Source organism: Mesocricetus auratus, unplaced genomic scaffold (assembly GCF_017639785.1).
Source record: "Mesocricetus auratus isolate SY011 unplaced genomic scaffold, BCM_Maur_2.0 Super-Scaffold_100029, whole genome shotgun sequence".
NCBI classification, from domain to species: Eukaryota; Metazoa; Chordata; class Mammalia; order Rodentia; family Cricetidae; genus Mesocricetus; species Mesocricetus auratus.
This window is the reverse complement of record NW_024429210.1, coordinates 20,366,318-20,392,194: the sequence shown is the minus strand read 5'-3', so window position 1 is coordinate 20,392,194 and position 25,877 is coordinate 20,366,318. Positions and strand designations below refer to the sequence as shown.

The 25,877-nt window shown below is 41.5% G+C and overlaps 1 protein-coding gene across 3 annotated transcripts in view; it reads right to left on the bottom strand.

Annotated features, from left to right (window-relative positions):
- Psme4 (proteasome activator subunit 4) overlaps positions 1–4,993 on the bottom strand; it is a 100,549-nt gene extending 95,556 nt beyond the window's left edge. For 2 of the 3 annotated variants that reach the window (XM_021227275.2, XM_005070337.4), the window contains exon 1: positions 4,728–4,989. In XM_021227275.2, the coding sequence (XP_021082934.1) occupies positions 4,728–4,969 (242 nt within the window). In that variant the 5' untranslated portion in view covers positions 4,970–4,989. Of the gene's footprint in view, positions 1–4,727 lie in introns of all 3 variants that reach the window. The other variant, XM_021227276.2, reaches the window with a different exon arrangement.
- Positions 4,994–25,877: the final 20,884 nt, after the last annotated feature.

Genomic DNA, 25,877 nt, shown 5'->3' with positions numbered 1-25,877 from the left:
GAAATAGCCAAGTCAAGACTCCAAAAGGGAATCTGTGTGCTGTGAGCTGCTTTTAACACTCCAGCAGAGGGTTAGCTACATTCCAGCAGAGGGTTAGCTACACTCCAGCAGAGGGTTAGCTAAACCAAACCAGGAGCTTTTGTTGCTGCTGTTTACTTTCTGTTGCTTTCATTACTATGTTCTTAACTTGCTGTTAGTACAAAATAACAGTTGGTTTCCTATAAGCTTTGGTGTGGAAAGTAGAAGAGTTAAAGTTTGTATTAACAAGAGGAGAGAGAAGAGAGGGGAGCCAAGTGAAGCAGCCAAGTGACCAAAGGTACAAAGGGGCTGGGTAACCAAAATGGCAGGGTTATACAGAGACGAGCAATCAGGACCCTGTGACAGGCGGGGGTTGGATATTTCTTCCATTGTAGGGTTCAAAACAGAGGTGGAAAGGGGGCAGTGGGATTCTTGTGGTGGCTCCCTACAAGTCAGTGGTCACAGGCTATTCAGATCTGCCTGGTTCCGTGTTCATAAAGTAGAGGGGAGGATCGTTCTTATCTGCAGGGGTTAATGGATTCATCTCTTGCATATGCAAAGAGCTCAATAGTGATTTTCAAAAACCGTTTAAAAGAAAGGGTTCCCACTGGCGGTAGTGCACCTTTAATCCTGGCACGATTTAGCAACTACAAATGAATTTGAATTTCACTCAACAGAAAGTAGACAATTAAGTTTCAGAAGTTTTTACTGAAAAGCATCTCTCTAAAGACCAGAGTACCAGGAGAGGCTACACAAAGAAACCCTGTCTCAAAAAACAAGAAAGGAAGGCAGGCAGGCAGCTCTCAATTTTATTGTTTATTTACTTATTGTGATGTCTCACACTCTATAAACCACTACTCAGAAAACTAAAGCAGGAAGAGCACCGTGGATGAGTTTCAGGCCTCCCTAACCTAGCCTACAAGATGAGCTTCAAGGAACTCTGGGCTACAGAGTCAGCATCTATCTCAAAACAGCCAAATCAACCAAGCAAAACTCATCCACTTAGAATTAGAACATGTACTTCAGGGTGCAGGTGTAACTGTGGTAGACCACTTGCCTAGTATATATGTGAAACCCAGGGTTCCAGAAACAGCAATGGGGGTGGGGGAAGCACACAGGACAACAAAAACCAAACCAAACAAAAACCCTGGATGTTAGATGATCTGCAACCTGGACATCAATTGTGATAGCCATACCTTCTGTTTTTGCTGCAGGATTGTAAAATAACAGTGTATGTGAAATAAAGACACTGTTAATGGTTTACTAACTGCTTTTCTTGGTGCCTCAATGCAAATGTTAAAAGTGATCCCAATAGAATATATATTTTAAAAGACATTTAGAAACCATATTTTCTCATCAAATTTCTTGGTAGAGCTGCCCCTTTACTGGTATATCCTGAACAAAAATGGATAGTAAGAGAATGAGAATGTCGGAACATCCTAAAGGCAGAGATCTCTCACTACAAACCAAATACAGTCCCGAACCTTCACAAAAGAACAGCAACAAAAAGTATTGAAAAAGGATTGTCTGTCTCAATGTTTTGGGTTTTTAAAACAGAAGTAATTCCACATTATATTTGTTACCCCAGAATTGAGTCTAATCTCCGATGGATAAAAATAACTCGTTTTTAGACCTAATGAGATGACTCAGCAGATATGGATGTTTGCCATCAAGCCCAATAACCTGACTTCAATCCCTAAGAATATCACACGGTGAAAGGATTTTGACTTATCTGACTTTATGGAAGCATATCATGGCACAAGTGCATGTCACACGCACATGCACACACGCACAAAATCAGCCTTTAAAACTGTTCTACCCATGAGGTCTGACTACAGTAAACTCGAGACAAAGTAAAGCAGATAGAGGGAGAACTCAGAGTAAAATCAATCACAAATTTTGCAACTCGATATGGATCGTTGATAAGTGATATTCATTATATTACTGTTCTCTTCTGTATGTTTGGTATTTTCCATAATAAAAATGTTCAGAATCAACAAGATGGTTCCTCAGGTGAAAGCATTTGGCAAGCAACCCTAAAGACCTGACTTTGATCCCAGGAAGCCACAGTGGGACAGTAGAAGGAGAGTCCATTCCTTAGAGTTGTCCTCTGATTGCTCCCACACATACACAGTAATAAGAAAATTAAATAAATTTCACTGAAAATGAATGAGGTAAAAAAAGTTTTCGATTAAAAAAACCTATTCAAATTAGAACCAAAAAAAAATCAGGTTCTGGCACAAAGAGTCACTTAGCAAATAAAAAGAAAACTGACTATTTCTGAATAATCGCTGGCACTTGGGAGGTGGAGGCGGGGGATCAGGAGTTCAGGCTTGAAGCAAGCCTGAGCTACTCGAGATCCTGCCTCAAAAATAGAGGTTAGGCTAGACATGGTGTTTCTTGCCAGTAATCCAACAATTTGGAGGTACAATCAGGAAGATGAATGTCATTCCACCTGGCCTATCTCAAGGTGGTGTTGGGGAGGGGTAGGAGGGTCACAACTGGTTTATATGAAGACCCACAAATTAAGAAATATTAAACAGATGATCAGTGCAAAAATCATTTCTATGAATTATTTAGCCCACTAAATAATTTTCATTCACAAGAAAACAGAAAGGCATGATTAAGTAACACATTTCCAGAGTTGGTGGGAAGAATGAAATTTTCTATTACTACATTTTTTCTAGAAAATACTAAACATGATCACTTGAGTATTATGTAGATGCTAAGCTATACACTGGGCTTTGAAAAGGGGGGGCAGTGAATCACAACTAACAGGTCACCTTAATATGACTTAGAATGGAAAAACACACAACAAAGATCACAGCATGTCCTATCAAATTAAAAATGTCACGTAGCAATGCAGTTCCAAGAATGAGTTTCCAGCATTTACCCACCATTCTAAAATTATTCTACCTGATAGCACTCCTTGCAGGCTATCCACATAAAAATCAAGTCGGCGGCTGTCTTAACAGCAATCCTGCCCTCAGACACAACACTGCATCTCCACTACATATTTAGCCCTTCCTTAGTAATGTGACTTCAGCCAAAACAGTAACAAAACCTAGTGCTATTTACCAAACTCACTAAGCAGAAATTGGAAAACCATTTAACTATGCTCATAAATCCAAACTGGATGTTTTCACACATGGGCATATTGTATATCAAAGAAAAGTTGATTATATCCCCTGAAAGAAATAGTCTTTGACAAGTCTATAAAAGTGATTTTAAAGGGGTCTACACCCCAGCTAACAAATTTTCTTTTTTTACTGTGCTCAAGTTACACAAACACCTAGGGAACACAAGAAGAAGTATATGAATTTTAACCACCTAAAAAGTGGGTTTTCTTTGATTAAATTTCCTCCACTTTTATGGATCCTTAACACCAAAAACCTCTTTAGACAAAAGATCTGTTAACCTTGACATTTTATGGTCACTCTAAGAAGAGCAAATTAACTGTTTCAGTTTTGCATCTTTTAATTAAAAGAGTGCAATTTCCACCATCTCAGAGGGTATGAAAAACCTATCAGAGGTCCCCTAATAATTAGTACATAAGAATTATCCCAGGAGAGATACAGCCGACTATTGCATTATAAAACACTGAGTCATCACTCAGTTCACTCAGCAAATTCTGGTAAACAAAAGTGATGTGTCCTGTGTGATCACTCACCGGTAACCACAAGCATAAACATACAGTCCCAAACAAAACAGCAAAATTCTTACATAAAAAGTTCTGTCACAGTAAAGGTGCATACAGAGCAAATGATCTTTCCAAACGTTTTGCCCCAGCATTACTTTTCCCCAGCCCTAATTCCACTGGCACTGTAATTTGCAGCTAGTGTATAATACAGAATACAAAAGAACTCTGAAATTGAGGTTAAGGTCGTTATCACTCATCTGACCAATCCAAAAAAAAAAAAAAAAAAAAAAAAGGCAACACACAGTTTGGAGAACTAACAAAGCCCTGGGACAACCTGACAGCGTTTTTCACTGTTTCACTTAGAACCAGCAAAGTTTCGACCGAAGAAATGTCACAAAAGGAACATACGCTTTCCTAGGATTCTAAGACAACATTCTCAACATTAACGTCTACTCAACCCTAGAATGCGCTGACCATCTATTTGAAACCAATCGTTTCAATTAAATCCAGGAATCCAGAGGAGCACCCCACACAAACAACACACACCCCAAACAAAACAACACAGAGGCAACACACACGACACAGGCAGGCAGACAGACACTGACACGCGCGCTCACACACACCCCAAAACCTCTTAGTTTCCTCTCCCTACAGCCTCCTTCCCACTCGCAATGTGGTTGAGGAGAGAAGTGAAAAGGCGTGGATCATCGGGGAATAAAGAACTAGAGGAATTACAGAAGTGAAGTCGGGAGTTGCTTCCCCAAAGACAGGACAGGACCTCTCTACCCCGCAAAGCTCTAGGCGCAGAACTCCAAGGAGAGCTCGTCGCTGTGTACGGGGACCCCTGCGGCTCCCTAGAGCCCGGCAGGTGAGGGGAAACCACCAGAAGCCTGGCCGTGAGGGGCGACCGGCAGGACCCGGAGGTCCCGCGCAGAAAGAAGCCAAGAAGCTGGGTGCCTCCCGGCTCGGCCGCGGCCCTGCACCAGGCCAGCGCCGCCTGGACAAGACAAAGTTGAGCAGCCGCAGCTCAGACAAAGAGCGCGGCCGCCGGCAGCCTCGGCCAACTTACGTGGAGAGTTTCCGGGTCCAGAAGAGACTCCCGGGCCACAGCTCCTGCAGCTGCACGGCCCGGCCCAGGTTGCTCTTGATCTGCGCCAGCTGCATATCGGACTCAGCGTCCAGCCGCTCGGCGTAGGGCAGAAGCTTGTTGTACACGATCTCCTTCTGCGGGACGAAGGCCCGTGGGCCCAGGCCCGGCCGCCCGCCAGGTTCGGGGGGCTCCCCGCCGCCAGCCCGCTCCGGTGCCTCCATGAGCCCGGGGCCGCCCCCGGCCCGCCCCCCGGCCCCCGCCCCGCTGCGGGCTCCGCCTCGTCCGCGTCGCGTCGCCCTCGGCCCGACCGCTGGGCCCGACCGCTGGGCTGCCCGGCGCGCTGCTGGACTCCGCGCGGCGCCCGGTTCGTTGGCGGTGACAGCGGCTGCTCTGCCGGGCCCGCTCCGGCTCGTCTGGTGACGCTGCAGCCGCTGGGCCCAGAGGTTCCGGAAGGGCCTCAAGTCACTTCCGGGGAGGGGCGGGGCCGGGCGGCGGAGGAGGCACAGAGGTGACCGGGCGGCTTTCTGGGAGCCCACGGAGTTTCGCAAACATCCAGTGGGACAGAAGCAGATCCCGCTCTGGGAGGATCCAGGTGGCCTCCAGTACGGGATCCGACAACTCTCCCCGCCGAGGACCCGCTCTTCTGGCCCAGTTTATGGAAGAGCAGCCTCTAGTCCCAGCTTGGGGGGGTGATGGGGGACGACGACGCAGAGGCGGTGTAATCTAGAAGAGTTCAAGGCCACTCTGTGCTAGGTAGTGAGTCTGAGATAACTTGGCTGCATGAGACACTACCTTTGAAAAACGTTTATGGATGAGCCTACATACCGTGTACTACCCTGTATTCCTCTGTCCCTTTTAAGCCCTCACGTTTCTGATATACCCTGGCTACTGTCATTCCAAAGGAAATAGTTGTTCAACAAATATTAGTTGACTATTTTGTGTGTCATCCTCTCATTCTAGGCTCCCGAGTAAAGTTTAAGAAACCCTAGTCCTGTCCTTATGGACTTCGAGGCCTGCGAAGCTGCAAGCTGGGGAACTAAAAGACAACACTTTGGTAAATACTGTATGTACCTAGATTTCTGGGAATTCTAACTCAAGACAATTTCAGTTAATCTGTAAAGTTGAGTCAATGTTGTTTAGGTAAAGAAAGGAGGAAGATAAGCGGAGACTGCAGGTTTGTTTTCTAGTAACTCAAAATTCAGAAGAGTGAATGTATTGAAACTAAGAAATAAATGCTGGGGCACTGAGCTTGACCCTAAAAGTAACAAGAAATTTCTGAGCCAGGACATCATGGCATCACCCTGTCATCCCAGCATTTGAGAAGTCAAAGAAAGAGGGTTGTTAGTTTGAAGTTAACCCGAACTAAAGAAAGCAAAACAACAAAACCTGAGCATAATGGTCACACCTATAACCCTACCACTTGCACCTGGGAGGCAGAGGCAAGGGGTTTGTCCAGAGTTAAGGCCAGCTGGTAGCATAGCATAAGTGGTAGCCCACTTTACTAGACTGGGCAGGACCTTGAGTTCCATCTCCAGAACTTCTAGAAGATATTTCACAGACAGAGTCATTGTCTAAAAAATGTCTAAAAGATGATAAGCCTAAGAGAAACATAAAATTTACTTTTGTTTCTTTCCTTTTTTTTTTTTTTTTGAGACATGGTTTACTGTGTAGCTATTCTGGAACTGCTATGTAAACCAGCCTGGCCTTGAACCTTGGGCAACCCTAGGATTGCTGCTTTGCACCATACCTGGCGAATATTACATAAAATGTTTTAAATTTCATTTATTTATTTTTATGTACACTTGTGAGTGTGCCACAGTGCCTGTGGATGACTGGCAGGAGTTGACTTTCTTTTGCATCTTGTGGGTCCTAGGAATCGAACTCTGGTCCTCAAGCTTGGCTGTGTGTGCCTTTACTGACTAATCCGTATCACCTGCCCAAAATTTTCATTTAAAAAAAAAAAACCTCTCTGGCTCTGTGAAAATACTGCATTTGGGAACTAAGAACCCTTTAAAAAGAGGACATATTAAGTCTGGTATGCATGCCAGTAATTCTAGCACTGGAAAGTCAGATAGGATAGCCACAATTTCAAGACCATCTAGTCTATATAGATGCTGTCTCCAAAGCCCCCATCCAAAAGGCATAATAAGGACCAGGATGTCAGCTGAAATTGTTTGAAAGGTATTTCAAAGAATGCTCTGGGCTTAGTATTTGAATGTGAAGAGTAAAAGATAAGTGATGCTATAAGTCTGACTTGTGAAGGTGGGTACATAATGAAAGCGCTTTGCAGAAGAGACAAGAAACAGCGTTGGAGACAGCAAGTGTGTTGAACATGTGAACATACATGTGTATTGAGGGGGAACTTATGTAAATGAGCTTATAAGTATATAGGGAATTCGAAAAGTATGGGGAAAAAAAAGACTTCTAAGGAAACCTACATTTAAGAATGGGCAGATTAGCCAGGCAGTGGTGGCACACACCTTTAGTCCCAGCATCCGGGAGACAGAAGTGGGTGGATCTCTGGAGTTCAAAGCCAGCCTGGTCTGTTTCACCTTGTCTGTTGTGGGCCATGAAGAAGGAGAGAGACAATCTTTATGGATTCCAAAGTCTTTAATAATTCATGACATAAGCAGAGTCGTTGATTGATCTGGGCTGCAGGACAAGGACTCGGTAGCCTTGCTTCTCCTGGCAGCCCTGAGCTGGCAAAGAAGTTGGGTTTATAAGCACAAAAATCACAAACATTTGCTGCCAAGTTACAGTTACAATTTTCACCAATCAGGAGGCAAAGATTAGGGTCATTCCTTGTGTGTTTCCATCATTGTCAACCCACACAGAATGTAAACTTTTCAATCCAACCAATCAGATTCATTTGTTCTTTCTGTTATTAGGAAAAGCCATAGTGTTTTGGAGAACTAAGGGACATAACAGGCTATTTCTATTGTCTAAGGAGGAGGTGGGTCAGCTATTGGAAGTTTCCCATTTCGCCCTAAGGGTAAAATGGAGTCTGAAGTCAAAATGGTGGTACTTAGGCCATTGTGTTTTTTGCATGCTCCCTTCTGTCTACAGAGCAGTCAGGAATACACAAAGAAACCCTGTCTCAAAAGGGGGAGGGTGGAGGTCAGATAAAGGGGAAGTGGACTGAAAGGGGTAAACTAAACTCAAAGGCTTCACTTTTAAAAATGAAGGGAGCAGACCCTCACTCAGCCCCTGCTTTAGCAGCCATGACAGGCTACAGAAAAGACTTGTGGGCCTCTGACACAAGGAAACTCCAGATCCTCTGGCCTTCCGGAGTCTAGGGCCAAAACTGAACACAAAGACTCCAGACCCCACCCCCAGCCACCTAGATACTTGGTTCCTGGGAACTGTTTGGCCACAAAAGAAACCCCAGGGGGGACCAAAACCTCCCCTATAGTCTCCAGGATATAGTTCTGAAAACTTGGTATCTATGTACAACAGGCCACCTGCAAGTAACAAGACATTGCCATAGAAACCACAGAATGTTCTCTCTTAGCACTGACCAATGAAAATAATTGGTACACAAGTATTTCATGCCAAAATATGACTTTGAGAAATTCTCCTAATTGTTTCTAAATGTCAACCAATCAGAAACCAACCCATATCTACTGATGTAATCTTGTAACTTTTGTCTTTAAAACCTAAGAGTAGACAGGAACTTCACTCTCTCTAGAGGCTGCTGGGACAGCTAACCAGATGGGGTCCCTGTCATGCGTGGGTGAACAATGAAACCTTGCTTATGCAGTTTGGTGGGTCTGTCTTTCTGGTGGTCTCTGGGGACTTTGCAACTTGGGGACAGCAGGACTACAAGGTATACTCATTCTGGAGAAGAAAGAAGGAGCTGGATAGATGGCTATGGACTTAAAAACATGTGCTGTTCTTGTGGAGATTAGTTTGGTTCTCAGTATCCAAAGCAGAGCAGTTCACAACTGTAACTCCATCTCTGGGAGATGCAATACCTTCTGGGCTCTGTAGGCACCTGTAGTCACAAGTTCACAGACCCACATCCAGAATCACACACACACAGATAATTTCAATATTAACTTTTTAAAAAGAATAAGAGGTATGAGGTACTCCGGAAGAATGGGTAGGCACTGCTGAATCTGAATCACTGAAGAAGTGATCAATTCTATCCTGGATAGCTGGCAGGCCAAATGAAACAAAACCTCAGACAGATTTGTAGAATAAAGAATTTATTGAGAAAGCAGATAGGAACAGTTCACTGAGTATAGAGGTGGAATGTGGCTGCAATGACAAGGACAAATGAAGTGAAAAATTAGTAAATATAGATAACGTTGTTTAAAGTGTGGTAGAACAGGAGAAAGAGGGGAGAGGGAGGCTGGAATAAAAAGAGCCTTCCCTTCTGACAAAGGAGGAAAGAAATGAAGAAATGTTATTTGTGTTGGTGTTAGCTGCCAAGTGGAGCACTGCCCTCCCCACTATCTCCATGAGTTCTCTAAATGCAGACCATGACTGGGGATATTCAAGTGGTTAAAATTTATAGTTGAAGTGTAAGTGAAGAGAGAATAAAGGACTAAAAGGGTGAAAACAGAGACATGGATGAGCTGTGACTAGAGTTTTAGGACAAAACTGCAGCTCTGGAAGCCCCAGTAAGCTAGACCTGACACCCACTTCAGTGAGACAGCAAAATGCACTAGGAATGGTGGAAAGCAAAGAAAAGGAACTGGAGAGATGGTGTGAATTCCACTGGGCAAGAATAGGACAGCTATCACAACTGTTGAGCTTAATTTGAAGAAAGCTTGATTCAATAACAGCCAGGACCATACCAGGATTTCCAAATTATAGTCTCAAATTACATTAGTGCAATGCTTATAAAGGCAAAACCCACAAGGCTCGGTACTTCCACCTTTATGAACAATGGCCCCAGCATTCTAGTAAGTTATCTGTACTTGGCAATTGAGACTTATAGGTTAGAAGCACAGTAATTTAAACTTAAGACATAACTTTAGCCCTCACAATGGTTCACTGGATTAAGAGTACATGCTCTTTCTGGGGACCAGAGGTGAGTTCTCAGGTCACAACTTGTCTGCAACTCAAGCTCTTAGGGATTTGATGTCCTCTTCTGGTCTCCTTAGGTATCTACACATAGACACATAAATAACTTTTTTTAAAAAAGAAAAGTAAGATGGACGGTGGTGACGCACGCCTTTAATCCCAACACTTGGGAGGCAGAGGCGGGGGATCTCTGTGAGTTCGAGGCCAGCCTGGTCTACAAAGTGAATTCCAGGACAGCCTCCAAAGCTACAGAGAAACCCTGTCTCGAAAAAACCAAAAAAAAAAAAAGAATAAGGAAAAGAAATTTAATCCATATTGCAGAGAAGAACAAATAAAGAAATTCAGGGTCAAGAGTTTTTGGATTACAAGCATAAGATTTTTTTCCCTCCCAGACAGGGTTTCTCTGTAGCTTTGGGGCCTGTCCTGGAACTTCCTCTGGAGACTAGGCTAGTCTCAAACTCACAGAGATCTTCCTGCCTCTGCCTCCTGAATGCTGGGGTTAAAGGCATTTGCCACCACTACCTGGCTGAGCATAAGATTCTTATTTGGGGTGGTTTGTGTATGAGTTGTCAATAGGGGAAGTATGTAGGAGGGCAGGGGCCAAGAAGTATTCACAATTAAACAGTCCTGGGTCAGGGTTAGTCTGCTTATCTCCTCTCAGTTCCAGGTAATTTCAATCATTCCCTAGGGAGAACAATCGAATTTTTGCTTTGCAGTGTAGCTAGTCCATCCTAAGTAAAATTTTATATGTGAGGATTTGCTGTCCTAGGACTCCAAAGTGACTGAGTTTAAGACAGTGGTCCTGAGGGAATGACATAGGCTGAGTAGACAGACACGCTCTCCTGATTATCACGGCTATGCACAGTCAAACAGACACAAAATGAAAGTAGAAGTACCAAGTTTTCATCCTGCCTTTAGTTACCTGTGGTCTCAAAGAATACAAAAGCTGTTTGTAAATACTTGTTCTAGATTTAGATCCTGATGAGACAACATGAGGATTAGCTGGAGGAAGGGATCCAGAAAAATTGAAATGTTACCATTTCAGGTATTGAAGGAGTTCCAGATGATGATGTCAAAGCTCCCTTAAGACATATATCTGAACTGAAAACTAAAAGAGAAAAAAAATAAATAAATCTGGAGCTAAAGATACAAAGTTCCTTTATATTATTCAACACCAAATTGGACACTCCCATTGTGAGCCCAGTGTGATAGCTCATGTCCTTTATCCCAGAACTTTGGAGGCAGAGACCAGCCGGGTTTATATAGAAAGATTATTCCAATTTTTTAATTTTTTACTTTATTAAAATATCTGCAGGCAAGAAAATGGGAAGGCTAGAGCTTCAGAGGGAAACAGAGATCTACTTATCATCGGAGACAGTAACCAAAAGTCTGGAATGATTTTTTCAAGTTGTTTTTATTTTTTGAAGGTCAGGAATGTCAGCAAAAGATAACCCTTTATCCTTTCAACCAGACCCTGAAAACGACTCTGCCTTCTGATCACAAGCCCTCAAGGCAGCAGGGGTAAATTATTCACGAGAACTAGAAGATGAATTGACTCTTCAAAGAATCTCTCTCTCTCTCTCTCTCTCTCTCTCTCTCTCTCTCTCTCTCTCTCTCTCTCTCTCTCTCTCTCTCTGTTGTGTGTATGATATTTGTTGGGTAATGGCCTTAGGTCATGAAGCATGAAGAATTAAGTCAGACTGTACTGACATAGCCCCAAGTCACAGAGAATTGCTAAGTCTCAACCTGACTTTTATGCTCACCTGTAGAAACAATATTTCCTGGCAGCAAAATCAACTTACCTGTCTCCCAGTCAAAGCACAAAACCAGCTATAACTGTTACATATGTATATTTGATATATATAGTTATATGTATATATACATCCTTATATACATATTTCTATTGTATGTATGTATGTATGTTTGTATATATGTGTGTGTGTGTGTGTGTGTGTGTGTGTGTGTGTGTGTGTGTGTGTGTGTTAATGCCAAACTTGTTCTCACCTCAAGGAAATTGAGTGATATCCTGGAGCTGAATATTTATCACCATGACCTGGGATACCAGATTCAGGATTCCCCATGTTCCACTCTGGAGTTAATAGGCTACAAGAATTTTTGTAAGTTATAGAACAAAGAAAATTATAATTCAGATTATTTACCAAATACATTGGTGGGTTACCAGTATGTGGGTTAAGGCAAAGCAGGGAAAGCTGCTATAGGTTTCAAATGCTACCTGAAAGCATCATTAGCCTTGAATTGGTGACAGCTGTGGTTTGCTAATGGCAAGTCTAAGGTTAAAATACGCACAAGGTGGTTAAGCCAGACAGGTGTGGACAATGGACTAGCAACAGCACAAGATAACTTGGCTCTAGTTTGCAACATTTTAACTCTCCTCTGATGGGGGAAGTCCTGTACATTTGTTAATAAAGCACTGCTGGCCAATAGGAATCTAGATAGGTGGGGCTAGGAGTCCAGGAGGACTCTGGGAAGGAGAAACACAAGAGAGTTGACATGTAACGCCTTGGGGTAGGAACCCGGAACTATTCTCCAGTAAGAGACATACTAAGATTAACAATTATGGGGTAATTACTTAAAGCAGAGCAAGCCAGTAAGAAACAAGCAAAGGCCAACAGCTTCATAATTAATATAGCCTCCTGTATGTTTATTTGGGACTGATGCGGCTCTGGAACCAAGCTGGCGGGAAGGCTTCTCTCAAAGAAAAAGCTTCTCTTAACAGAATGGTTGTCAGGAGCGGGATTGAATTTCCACGCAAAATAACAAAAGATTTAAAGGAATTTTAGAAACAGAAGAACGGAGAGAAGCACAGATTTTTGGTAGCAGCATTTTCTCAGGTGGGCTCTGTTTTGCTAGCCACAAGCTGAGATTCACACAGCTCGCTTAATGGAGTCTTCCTGACTTGGCATAAAAAGAAAAAAAAAAAAAACCAGCAAGGTTGTTTTAAGAGACTCTGCTAATGATTAAAAGGTGTGTACGTACAGCTGGAAGTGGCAGCTTTTGCTGGATGTCAGCATGGACTGAGGCTGGAATCACGCTTACACCCGCCATCTTGAAAAAAAAAAAACCGGCAGTTTAAAACAGCCGCGGTTTTACAGATAAGACACGTGGCCAGAAAAACATAAAAGATTTACAGTAAAGTCAGATTTGGATGAACAAAACCTCTAAAGGTTTACAGTGTGTTTAAAAATATACGTGAGATTGAGAGAGAAAATGAAACGACAAAGTAGTAAATATAAAAGCCTGCGTTATGGTGGCACACGCCAGTAAGATTTACTTCAGAGGCAGAGACAGGCTGATTTCCAAAGAGAAACCCTGCCTCAGAAAGAAATAAAGAAAAGTAAAATAAATAAAGTAATAATAGATAAATAAATAAGCCACGTAAAGATAGAAAATACACAGAGAGTCTGGATACTGTATGCTATTGTGTTTTTCAGTTTTTTCATTGCTAAAGGAAAAAATGCTAAAGTACACTTGATTATAAATGCTGCTAAATTAATTCAACTTATATCTTTTGAAAATGCCTTGACTTCAAATTTTAAGTATAAGGATATGTTACTCGGAAAAGGAGATTTTATTTATGTTTCTACAGAAAATGAAAAGCTGAGGATTCCTTCCAGGCTTCTGTGGTTTGACGAACCAAGACCCCCGGAAGCAGTGGACCAGGTGTTCCAACAACTGAAACAGCTAAGATGATGCAGCTTTACAGACCCCAAAAATAAGGACTTATACAGGTTTCTGAGTTTTGTCATGATCCCCATGGTATGAACAGTGCCCCCTTCCAGCATGAAGCAGTTTGGAATGAGCGACGTCCCAATTCCCATCTTGTTTATAAATCTTTGTTTTCATTTATATGGGATTGTTTATAATTGGTTAATGATCACAACCAATCTCCTTTTAATGGTAAAAAGGGTAATTATGGTATGGGTATTGTTTTTCATTTATTGATACAAATTCAAGGTCAATTTTGTGATGTGTATATTTCTCCTCTTGATTAAGTATTGTGCTTATACTGTTCTTTTACAATGTAATGCATAATTGAATACAGATTATAGATAGTTACTTATAATAGAATTTATAGTTAGGTGAGTTAGGTTTTCTAGATATACAGAAATATATTTGAGATAGATAAACAGTCTTCAAACCTCTCAAAGGCATTCAGAAAATGGCATTTAAAATGGTTTAGGGTTTTTCTTGACAATGAGAAATGTCTGCTCCTGGCAGCACCAGTTATGTCTGAGAGGAAGATGGGCATCGAAGAAACTTGTTATGGAGTTTGCTTTCAACATGGCAAGATTAGCCATTTGGGCAAGAAACTGCTCTTGCCTAGACTGTTTGACTGTTGCTGTACAATCTGGACATGCAGGACCCACAGGAAAGTGACTGCTGAACTGAGTCTTACAGGGTTCCTGCTTCATGGAAGAGTCTACAGTACATTCTGCAGGACACAGAAAAATGCTGATGCAGATGAACAGTTTTGAAATTTCCTGCTTGGCTGAGAAATCTTCTGGATACATTGTGGCCTATGGGCTGAAGATGGATGCCCCAAGGTTACAGTGGAACTTCGGGGGACTGTCCAGGCAGTAAGATGTCTCTATCAATCCTAGTGTTTATATATTATCCTTCTGTGGTCTTTGATGGAGTTGAAGACAGATAGTTATAATTATAGTTTTCCTTAGTTATGATAAAAGATAAGCTACATATAGAACTTTGGACTCACAAGGATGGGATGGATGATATTTTCTTTAAATCTTGCTAAAATATTGTAACTATGTTCTTACTTGATAACTGTTCTGTTATATATAATTTGACTATGTTAAAGTTAAGACCTTTCTTTTTGTTTAAACAGAAAAGAGGAGATGATGGGGGAAGTCCTGTACATTTGTTAATAAAGCACTGCTGGCCAATAGGAATCTAGATAGGTGGGACTAGGAGTCCAGGAGGATTCTGGGAAGGAGAAACACAGAGAGTTCGACATGTAACGCCATGGGGTAGGAAGCCTGGAACTATTCTCCGTTAAGAGAAATATTTAGATTAACAATTATGGGGTAATTACTTAAGTCAGAGCAAGCCAGTAAGAAGCAAGCAAAGGCCAACAGCTTCATAATTAATATAGCCTCCTGTATGTTTATTTGGGACTGATGCGGCTCTGGAACCAAGCTGGCGGGAAGGCTTCTCTCAAAGAAAAAGCTTCTCTTAACACTCCTCAATCTTAAAGTGGAGTCATTTATTTGGCCCTGGTACAGATGCATTTTGTACCTTTTTTTTTTTCTTTTTCCACCCCTTCCAGGACATGGTCTTGAATTCATGACAATTCTTCTGCTTTACCTCTCCAGTGCAAGAAATGGAGGATTACAGGCATGTAATTGACCTGCTTAGAAGGACTAACTGCACACTGGTGCTCCTCTTTTGATGATTAACCTATAGAAGCTTTAGACCCCCAAGAAGTTAACCAGGAATCTCTTGTTAGGAGAAGCCCTGGGGGCTGCCAGAGAAGGAACTTGTCTTATGGATGTTTACAACTTGTCAAAGGGCTGGCAGGAAATTCAAACTGAGGTGGTGATGGGCAGGGCCATATCTTGGCCAAATTGTTTCATTATATTTATCTCATTTCCTATTTAAACATACCCTTATATCAGGCCTTGGGATCACAGCCTGTGCCTTAGCAAGCCAGATTCAGCCACCCTCAATCAACCAATTAAAGGAGTGGAGATTGTTTGTACACTAACAAATAAAGCTAGCCACTAGTTAACCATAGGGGCCAGGTAGTGGTGTCGCATACCTTTCATCCCAGTTCATGGGATCCCAGTACTTGGGAGGCACACACCTTTAATCCCAGCACTATGGAGGTGCAGACAGGAAGTGGTATGGCTAGGCTGTGAGAGGAATATAAGGCAGGAGGAGACAGGAGCTCAGCACCTTCCATCTGAGGATTTGGTAGAGGTAATAAGTCTCTTTAATGACTAGCTCCTTTACTTCTCTGATCTTTCAGCATTGACCCCAAATTCTGATTCTGGATTTTTATTAAGATCAATTAGAATCATGAAAAAACCACTGGCACAGGCCAGAGCTGCACATAGATGGAGTCACTGCTCTACCAGGTAGGTTTTCTTTTTCCCAAGCCCTCTGAGCAGGTCTGTGATTTTTCTGTTGCAGCCCCCTTGCAGCAAACTCCACAGGCATATGGGCTCCAAATGCCAAAGGAATTGGCCACTTTTGAATGTACACCCCATGAAGACCACTGGCTCTTTGGCTTTATCTTTCTCCAGGTGGGTTATGGGATGTCCCTGAAGCCCCTTATTGGGTGACTGCCAAACTAGGTAGCTGCCTTGAAACCTGCTCAGGCTTCTACTGTTCTATGGAACAGCAGTCAGCTTCATATTTCACCCTCACCTGAATCAGCAGCAGCCGCTGATTTGGTGAGACAATTGGGGATTCTTCTTTTTTTTTGGTTTTTCGAGACAGGATTTCTCTGTATTGTCTTGGAAGCTGTCCTGGAACTCGCTTTGTAGACCAGGCTGGCCTCGAACTCACAGAGATCCACCTGCCTCTGCCTTCCAAGTGCTGGGATTAAAGGCGTGAGCCACCAACGCCCGGCCAATTGGGGATTCTTAAAGGGAGGAATTAGTTAAAAGAGAAAGTTTTTTCCCATATTAAAAAATGAGAAACACTATTAAAATGGAGGGATGGTTTGAAAATGGAACAATTAAATGAGTGGATAATTAGGTGGGATTTATATAATGTCAATTATAAACTATCAGTTTTATCATTGAAAAGTTGGCTAATATGAGTGCTAAGATACAAGTATTAGAAAAACTTATTATTAGTATTGGTTTTTTGAGGCAGGGTTTTTCTCTTTGTGGCTTTGGAGCATATCCTGGCACTCACTCTATAGACCAGGCTGGCCTCAAACTCACAGAGATCTGCCTGCCTCTACCTCCCGAGTGCTGGGATTGAAGGTGTGTGCCACCAACACCTGGCCAAGAAAAAATTATTACAATATATCATAGAGATATTTAGACCCAGACAGAGGAATTTAAAGGAGAACCATATTTCATCATTGCATTACAAGGTTAGAGAGGAATAGCCTGAGGTTTTCAAACAACCAACTTTATCCAGTCACCTAACAGGAACAACTGCCAAATGACAGATATCCCCCCAGGGCTATGGAAGAGTTAAATAGACTCCTGTGGAAATGTTAGATTTAAGGAGATTCAAGGAACACAAAACAATAGTTTCATATGGCATGCAGTCACCTTTTGTGTACCAGATGTTAAACTCATAGTCAACTTGCAATAGAATTATCCCTTAAAGCCAGGCATTAGTGGCACATGCCTTTAACCCCAGCACTCAGGTGGCAGAGGCAGGAGGATCTCTGTAAGATCAAGGGCAGCCTGGTCTACAAAATGAGTTCAAGGACAGACTCCAAAGCTAGAGAAACCCTGCCTTGAAACCCCCCCCCAAAAATAGAATTATCCCTCAAAACTGGAGAGACTTGGTTACAGCAATCTTGGAGACTGGTCATCAGTTACAATGGAGGACCTGGTAGAAACATGAGACTAAGACCATTGAACAATAAAGTAGGGATAAAGATATGGAACTCTCCCAAGACCAACTTCTTGGAGAGTGAGATTATGCTGATACACAAAGGCAAATTCTATGTTTCCTGTCACCTGGAAGAAACACCTTCCCAGAGCATTTAAAGAACCTAATGCCTATTGCAAGAAACCACACTGCCCTGGATGATAGAAGAGCATAGAGGAAAGAAGAAAAACTTCAGGAGAAATTGTAAAGTGGATATTTTGGCAAACTTCTATAAATGAACAAAGATCAAACTTGAAAATAAAAATAAATGACACTGTCATTGAAGGTCTTGTAGACACAGATAGAGATGTAACAATAATTTCACCAGAATCTTGGCATTCAAATTGGCTTCTTCAGGAGGTAAACATTCAGCTTTTAGGGATAGTAACTATCTCAGATAAAACAGTGCATGAGATGGGCCAAATATGTAAGGCCAGAGGGACAGAGAGGAAAATTAAAGCCACATATGGCTAACATAATAATGAATTTATGGTGATGTGATTTGTTGCAGCAATGGAATTTTCAGATTAACATTCCTCCAATCTTAGGAAGAAGCCATGAATTAACACATGTTTCTGAAGAAAATATTAGAAGGTATGTTAAAGAAAAGTCACCGACCATTCAGGTTGTACAAGAACAGGGCACAATAACTGCTGATCTTTCAAATGCACCAACAACCCTACCTTTAAAATGGTTAGTGGACGCCGGGCGTTGGTGGCGCACGCCTTTAATCCCAGCACTCGGGAGGCAGAGGCAGGCGGATCTCTGTGAGTTCGAGACCAGCCTGAACTACCAAGCGAGTTCCAGGATAGCCTCCAACAGCCACAGAGAAACCCTGTCTCGAAAAACCAAAAAAAAAAAAATGGTTAGTGGACAAACCTGTGTGGGTTGAGCAATGGCATTTAAACCTTAAGAGAAACTGTAGATCTTAGAACAGCTGTACAGGAGCAACTAAATGATCAGCATACTGAAAAATCAACAAGCCCTTGGAATTCTACTGTGTTTGTTATTAAAATGAAATCTGGAGCTGGGTGGTTGTAGTGTGTTGCTTATGTTTCTTTTCCCATTAGGTCCTGCTGCCCTTCTCAGTTCCAAATAAACACGCAGACACTATATTAATTATAAAACCTTATCAATAACTAGGGCTTCTTATTGGCTAACTTTGTCTTAACTACTAACCCATAACTATTAATCTATGTATTTCTACATAGCCTTATCTCACCAGAGAATGCCTGTCTCATCCTATCCTCCAGGTCTCTACATGGTGCCTCCCTCTGCCTACCCTTACCAGAATTCTCCACGTCTTCTAATCCCACCTGTCTTCCTGCCTCTATTGGCCAGTGTTTTATTTATCAATCAGTAAGAGAAACACATATACAGAAGGACATTCCTCATTATTGATGCACACCTTTAATCCCAGCACTCGGGAGGCAGAGGTAGGAGGATCTCTGTGACTTCAAGGCCAGGCCGGTCTATACAGTGAGTTCCAAGACAGCCAAGGATGTTACACAGAGAAACCCTTTCTTGAAAGAAACAAAAAACAAAAAAATCTGGAAAATGGAGAATGATAACAGATCTAAGAACTGTTAATAAGGTGATTCAGCCAATGGGCTATCTATGGCCTGGAATTACTTTGCCTTCTTTATTACCTAAAGGATGACTTCTTATAGTTAACTGATTTAAAAGATTCTTTCTTCACTATACCTTTACAAGAAAAAATAAAAAAATTTGCCTCTATGGTGCCTACTGATAATAAATCTCACCTTGTTAACATATATCAATATGAGGGTCTCCCACAGGGAATGTTAAATAAACCCACCCTGTGATGGGGAAGCCCTGTGTATATGTCAATAAAACACTGTTGGCCAATAGGGAAGCAAGATAGGTGGGACTTGGAGTTGAGGAGTACTCTGGGAAGGAGAAACACAGGGAGCCACCATGTAGCCACATAGGGGTAAGAAGTCCAGAACTTTTCTCCAGTAAGAGAAATACTTAGAATAACAATTATGGGGTAAATACTTAAGTCAGAGATAGCCAGTAAGAAATCAAGCAAATGGCCAACAGCTTCATAATTAATACAGCATCTTGTGTGTTATTTGGGAACTACAACGTAGCAGAGCCCAGGCAACTGGTGGGGAAAAACCAAAGTGGCTGGCAAGGAAAAGGCTTCTCTCTACAATGCTGGGCCAATATTTTCTACAAAAGACATTGGAAATGAGATGTAAGCAGTTTCCTCCATCTATAGTTTACCATTACACGAATGACATCTTACTAGCTGATTCAAATGTAGATACTTTAGAATTTATGAAGTAAAGAAAACTTTGTCTTCTTGGGAATTACAAATTGCTCCTGAAAAAATACAAAGGGGAGATTCTTATTACTTAGGATATACAATAAGTTTACAAAAAAATTAGACCCCTAAACATGCAAATCAGGAGAGATCTATTGTAGGCTCTTAATTGTCAGGGACCTCCAGCCATCAGTCAGCTAGGCTGTATCACGTACTCATAGAGAAGACTTGACACTAAGACCACCCTGCCACCCCTTCTGACATAAAGCAAATTCCAAGTAACAAGCCTGCAGTTTACCTGTCAGTTAAAGTTTAGCTTAATTGGAAAACTACAAGGTCCTCAGGAGATAGGCCTGAACAGTAGTAAATTGTAATAGATAGGATTGGACCCTGCTGTTAGGTTACCAAGCAACATAGGAGTTCCTACCCCTGACCTCTTGCCCTGTAGATTTGGTAGTCAGGCAACACATCAGGCCACCTCTCCCACTGACCTCTTGCCCCTGAAGCTGCAAATACACCTTCCCGCCTTTCCCTCCTCACTTCTCCTACATAAATCCCTTTGTGATGAAATAAAGTTGTTGCCTTTATCAGAATCCTGTCTTGGCGTCCATTCCTGTATCCCCTGTCCTCCACCTTTCTCCTAGGTGTCTACCAGACCCACGTTGAATGTCCTGTGGGTCAGGACACTTAATGACTTTCAAAGATTTCTGGGAGACATTGCTCATGTACACCCCACATGAAGTAAGAAATCAAGAACTGAGTAATATGTTCCAAATCTTAAAATGTGACAAGGACTTAAATAGTCCAAGGGAATTATCAGCTGAAGCACACAGAATTGGCCTTAGTGGAAAAGAAATTATTGGATGCATATGTGGATCCTTTGCATCCAGAGCTTGATTGCATTCTGTTTATTGTACCCTCCACACATTCCCCTATAGGAATATTAATGCAGATAGAAGATATGATCTTAGAATGGATCTTTTTACCACATAAACTGAGTAAAAATTTAAAAACTTATGTGGAAAAGGTCTGTGAATGATTCTAAAAGGAAAATTGAGACTTCATCAATTAGCAAGAATAGACCCAGCAGAAATTGCAGTACCTTTTATTACTGCAATGAGGAAATTGACAAATTATGGGTTTAAAAGTGAATCTTGGCAAAGAGCTTGCAGTAATTTTTTAGAGCGATTAACAAATATCCAAAAGCAAAAGAATTCAATTCAAAAAAGAACTAACTTGATCCTTCCTCACACTGAATGGGAAACACCAATATCTTGAGACCCTACATTCTATAATGCTACAAAGATATCAGGAAAGGCAGGTAACAAATCACAAAATTTAAGTAAAGTGGCTCAAAGCCCATATGATTCTGTCTAAAATCAGAATTATATGCAATTCTCATGGTATTAGTGGATTTTATAGAACCTCCTAACATAGTTACAGACTCTCAATATGCAGTTGTTTAGCTTATTGACATTGCTGCTTTATACCAGATGATACAGAATTGACTTCATTGTTTATTCAGTTACAAGAAATAATCACGAGTAGGAATCATCTGATATATTTTGTTTTTGGAGAGAGGGTTTCTCTGTGACTTTGGAGCTTGTCCTGGAACATGCTCTGTAGACCAGACTGGTCTTGAACTCACAGAGATCTGTTTGCCTCTGCCTCTGAGTTCTGGGATTAAAAGGCAAGTGCCACCAACAATCCATCCCATATATTTAACACACATCTGATCCCATAAAGGTCTGCCAGGACCTCCAGCACAAGATAATGACGAATTGAACTATTGCTAGGAAGTGTGCTGGAGGCCTCAGAATTTCATTAAAAAGCATCATCTCAATAGTAACGGTTTAAAAGATTTTTGCATCATTTGTCAACAAGCCAAGAAAATTTTATAAGGAAATGTCCTACTTGTTCTATTTTTTTAAAGGAGTGAGTTTCTAATTTCTTCTTTTTTTATATTTAAATTAGAACCACGATGTTTTACATGTCAATCCCAGTCCCCTCCCCTCCTTCCTCACCCCCACTGGCCACTATCCCATCCCCTTTCTGCTTTACAGGGTGGGGTGAGGCCTTCCATGGGCCATCTTCAAAGTCTGTCATATCATTTGGAGCATGGCCTAGACCCTTCCCCCTTGTATCTAGGCTGAGAGAGTATCCCTCCATGTGGAGTGGGCTCCCAAAGTCTATTCGTGTACTAGGGATAAATACTGATCCACTGCCAGAGGTCCCATAGATGGCCCAGGCCTCCTAACTGACATCCACATTCAGGGTGTCTGGAACAGTCCTATACTGATTTCCCAGCTATCAGTCTGAGGTCCATAAGCTCCCCCTTGTTCAGGTCAGCTGTTTCTGTGGGTCTCTCCAGCCTGGTCTTGACCCCTATGCTCATCACTCCTCCCTCTTTGCAACCAGATTCCAGGAATTTAGCTCAGTGTTTGCCTGTGGGTGTCTGCTTCTGCTTCCATCAGCTACTGAATGAAGAATCTAGGATGGATATAAAGTAGTCATCAATCTCATTATCCGGGAAGGGCATTTAATGTAGCCTCTCCACTATTGCTTAGATTGTTAGTTGGGATCATTCTTAGAGATCTCTGGACATTTCCTTAGTGGCAGATTTCTCTTTAGATCTATAAAGGCTCCCTCTATTGTGGTACCTCTTTTTTGCTCTCATCTATTCTTCCCCCAACCCAATCTTCCTGCTCACTCATGTCCTCCCCTCATCTATTCCCCTTCTCTTTCTCCTAACTCCCTCTTCTCTCCCTCCATGCTCCCTATTTGCTCAGGAGATCTTGTCCCTTTCCCCTTCTCTGGGGGGCCATGTATTTCTCTCTTAGGGACCTCCTTGTTTCCTAGCTTCTCTGCAGTTGTGGATTGTAGGCTGGTAATCCTTTGCTCCAAGTCTGAAATCGATATGTGAGTGAGTACATACCATGCTTGTCTTTTTGTGACTGGGTTACCTCACTCAGGATGGTTTGTTCTAGTTCCATCTATTTGCCTTCAAATTGCAAGATTCCATTTTTTTCACTAAGTATTACTCCATTGTGTAAATGTACCACATTTTCTTTATCCACTCTTCAGTTGAGGGGCATCTAGGTTGTTTCCAGGTTCTGGCTATTACAAATAATGCTGCTATGAATATAGTGGAACAGATGTCCTTCTTTTATGAATGTGCACCTTTTGGGTAAATGCCAACAGTGGAATTACGGGATCTTAGCATAGACTGATTTACATTTTTCTGAGGAACCACTATACTGATTTCCAAAGTGCCTGTATGAGTTTGCACTCCCATCAACAGTGGAGGAGTGTTCCCCTTTCTCCACATCATCTCCAGCATAAACTGTCATCGGCGTTTTTGATTTTAGCCGTTCTGACAGGAGCAAGATGGTATCTCAGAGTTGTTTTGATTTGCGTTTCTCTGATGGCTAAGGATGATGAGTACTTTCAGCCATTTTAGATTCCCCTTTAGAGAATTCTCTATTTCTGAACACCACTTTTTAATTGGATTATTTGGTGTTTTTTTGACTACATTCTTGAATTCTTTGTGTATTTTGGAAATGAGCCCTCTGTCAGATGTGGGGTTGGTGAATATCTTTTCCCATTCTACCGTTTTGTCCTGTTGACTGTATCCTTTGCCTTACAGGACCTTCTCGATTTCAGGAGTTCCCATTTATTAATTGTCAATCTCAGTGTCTGTGCTACTGATGTTATGTTCAGGAAGCTGTCTCCTGTACCAATTCATTCCAGGGTACCTCCTACTTCCTCTTCTAAGAGGCTCGGTGTGGCTGGATTTATGCTGAGGTCTTTGATCCATTTGGACTTAAGTTTTGTGCATGGCAATAGATATGGGTCTATCTGCACTCTTCTATATGCCAGCATCAAGCTATACCAGCACCATTTGTTGAAGATGCTTTCTTTTTTTCCATTGTATAATTTATCTTCTTTGTCAAAAATCAAGTGTTGGTAGGTGTGTGGATTCATATCAGGGTTTTCAGTTTTATTCCATTGCTCTATCTGCCTATTTTTCTACCAATACCAAGCTGTTTTCAGGACTATAGCTCTATAAGAGCGTTTGAAGTCAGGGATGGTTTGACCTCTTCCTTTCCAATTTGTATCCCCTTGATCTCCTTTTGTTGTAATATTGCTCTAGCTAGAACTTCAAGCAGAATATTGAAGAGGTATGCAGAGAGTGGACAGCCTTGTCTTGTTCCTGATTATAGAGGAATCACATTGAATTTCTGTCCATTTAGTTTGATGTTGGCTGTTGGTTTGCTGTATATAGCTTTTATTATATTTAGATATGTTCCTATTATCTTGGATCTCTCCAATACCTTTATAATGAAGGTGTGTTGGATTTTGTCAAAGGCTTTATCAGCATCTAGTGAGGTGATCCTGTGATTTTTGTTTCTTAGCTTGTTTATATGGTGGATTATATTGGTGGATTTTCATGTGTTGAACCATCCCTGGGTTGAGATGGGACTAGTACCAGGATGTTGGCGGACGCTGGAAGAGACAGATTCCCTATTGCACAATCCCCAGACCTCAGGAGGTTCTAAGCAGGGCCCTAGAAGGCAGGCTGGAATCAGGCCCAAGCTTACCTCCTCCCGTGGGTGGAGGGGGACCAAGACACTGGCAGTCTTTGGTGGGCTGGACTACCAGGATAGGTTCCCCAATGCACAGTGCCCAGGCCTCAGGAGGCTCCAAGCAGGCATCACCCTACTTGTTCTTTATATAACCAAACCCCACTACATGCAGGCAGTAACCCAAAGGTTACTCAAAGGAATGGAATCTGGCAGATGGATATGTTTCAATTTGTATAATTTGAAAAATTAAAATATGTACACTACACCATTGATAGCTATTCAGATTTTCAATAGGCTTTGTGTTCTGAAAAGGCTGGTTCATTAATCACAAATTTGCTAGAAATTTTGGCCATCCTCTGTATACCTGTACAAATTAAGACTGACAATGCTCCAGCATATGTCTCTAGTAAAGTGAAACAGTTTCCTTGCTTATTACAATATAGAGCATATTACAGGTATACCACACAAGCCTACAGTACAGGGAATTATAGAAAGATCAAATCAAAATCTAAAGGATATGCTAAATAAACAAAGGGATAATAAAGACCCCCCAAATAGATTTGTAATGTTTTATTAACTTTGAATTTTCTAAATGCTAATGAGAAAGGAGCAACAGCTATAGCAAGACATTGGATAATAGAAAGCAGCTATAGCAAGACATTGGATAAAAAAACTACAGAATGAAATCACTTTATACTTTAAAGATGTGTTGACCTCAGAGTGGAAACCAGAATGTGTTATATTGGTGAAGGGGACTTGTTTTTGTTTCCACAGAAGAAAACTGTGGGTACCATCCAAATTTATAAAGATGATATTTGAACAAGAAACACTCTTGATTAGAAGACATGATAGTTTATCAGACAGCATGACCATTCAATCTATGATAACTTTAAAACCAACATCCTTTCATTTGATCATATATAACTTGCCATAAGGGAAATTCCAAAAATTAGGATTGGAAAAGTATATTGTTTTTTGTCTTTTCAGGAGAATGAAGGCATCCAGTTATGGAATCTGAACACCAGTGGACAAATAAAATATGTAAAGAAAAAGGACAAATCATTCAAAAAGAATGTCCCAAGAAAAGAGTAATTTGGCCTATTGGTATATCACATTTTAAATAGGATAAAATTTCATAAATCTTCCCAAATATTATTTCTGCTGCTGTCTATGACATATAATTCAAATGGTCCCTTTGTAGTCCCAGCCTAATTAAAAATTAAAGCTGGCTTTGGAATTGGAGTGTGACTCTTTCCTTCTCTAAACACAAGCATGCTTGATAAAAGGAAAATGCAAAATCTCTGTCTCATGTCAGAAGGAAAACCTGATATGGGACAGAAGAAAAAACAAAATTAAGACACTATTCCTTGCAATTTCCTAGAAAGATGCTGAAGACCCACAACGATGATTCCACCAGGTCTATGATAACACCACTAAACTGAAAGACACCATCTAAAGATCATCTTTGGACAACCAACAGCTTGAGGCAATTTTAAGGTGACTAGCTGAGTTTATCCAGCCTCACAGACTACTCTAGCCAGGACTTGAGATAAGCCCTGCACTTTCCCATTGTACAGAGACTGAACAACAAATGATACAGCTACCTCTTCCAGGACATAACAA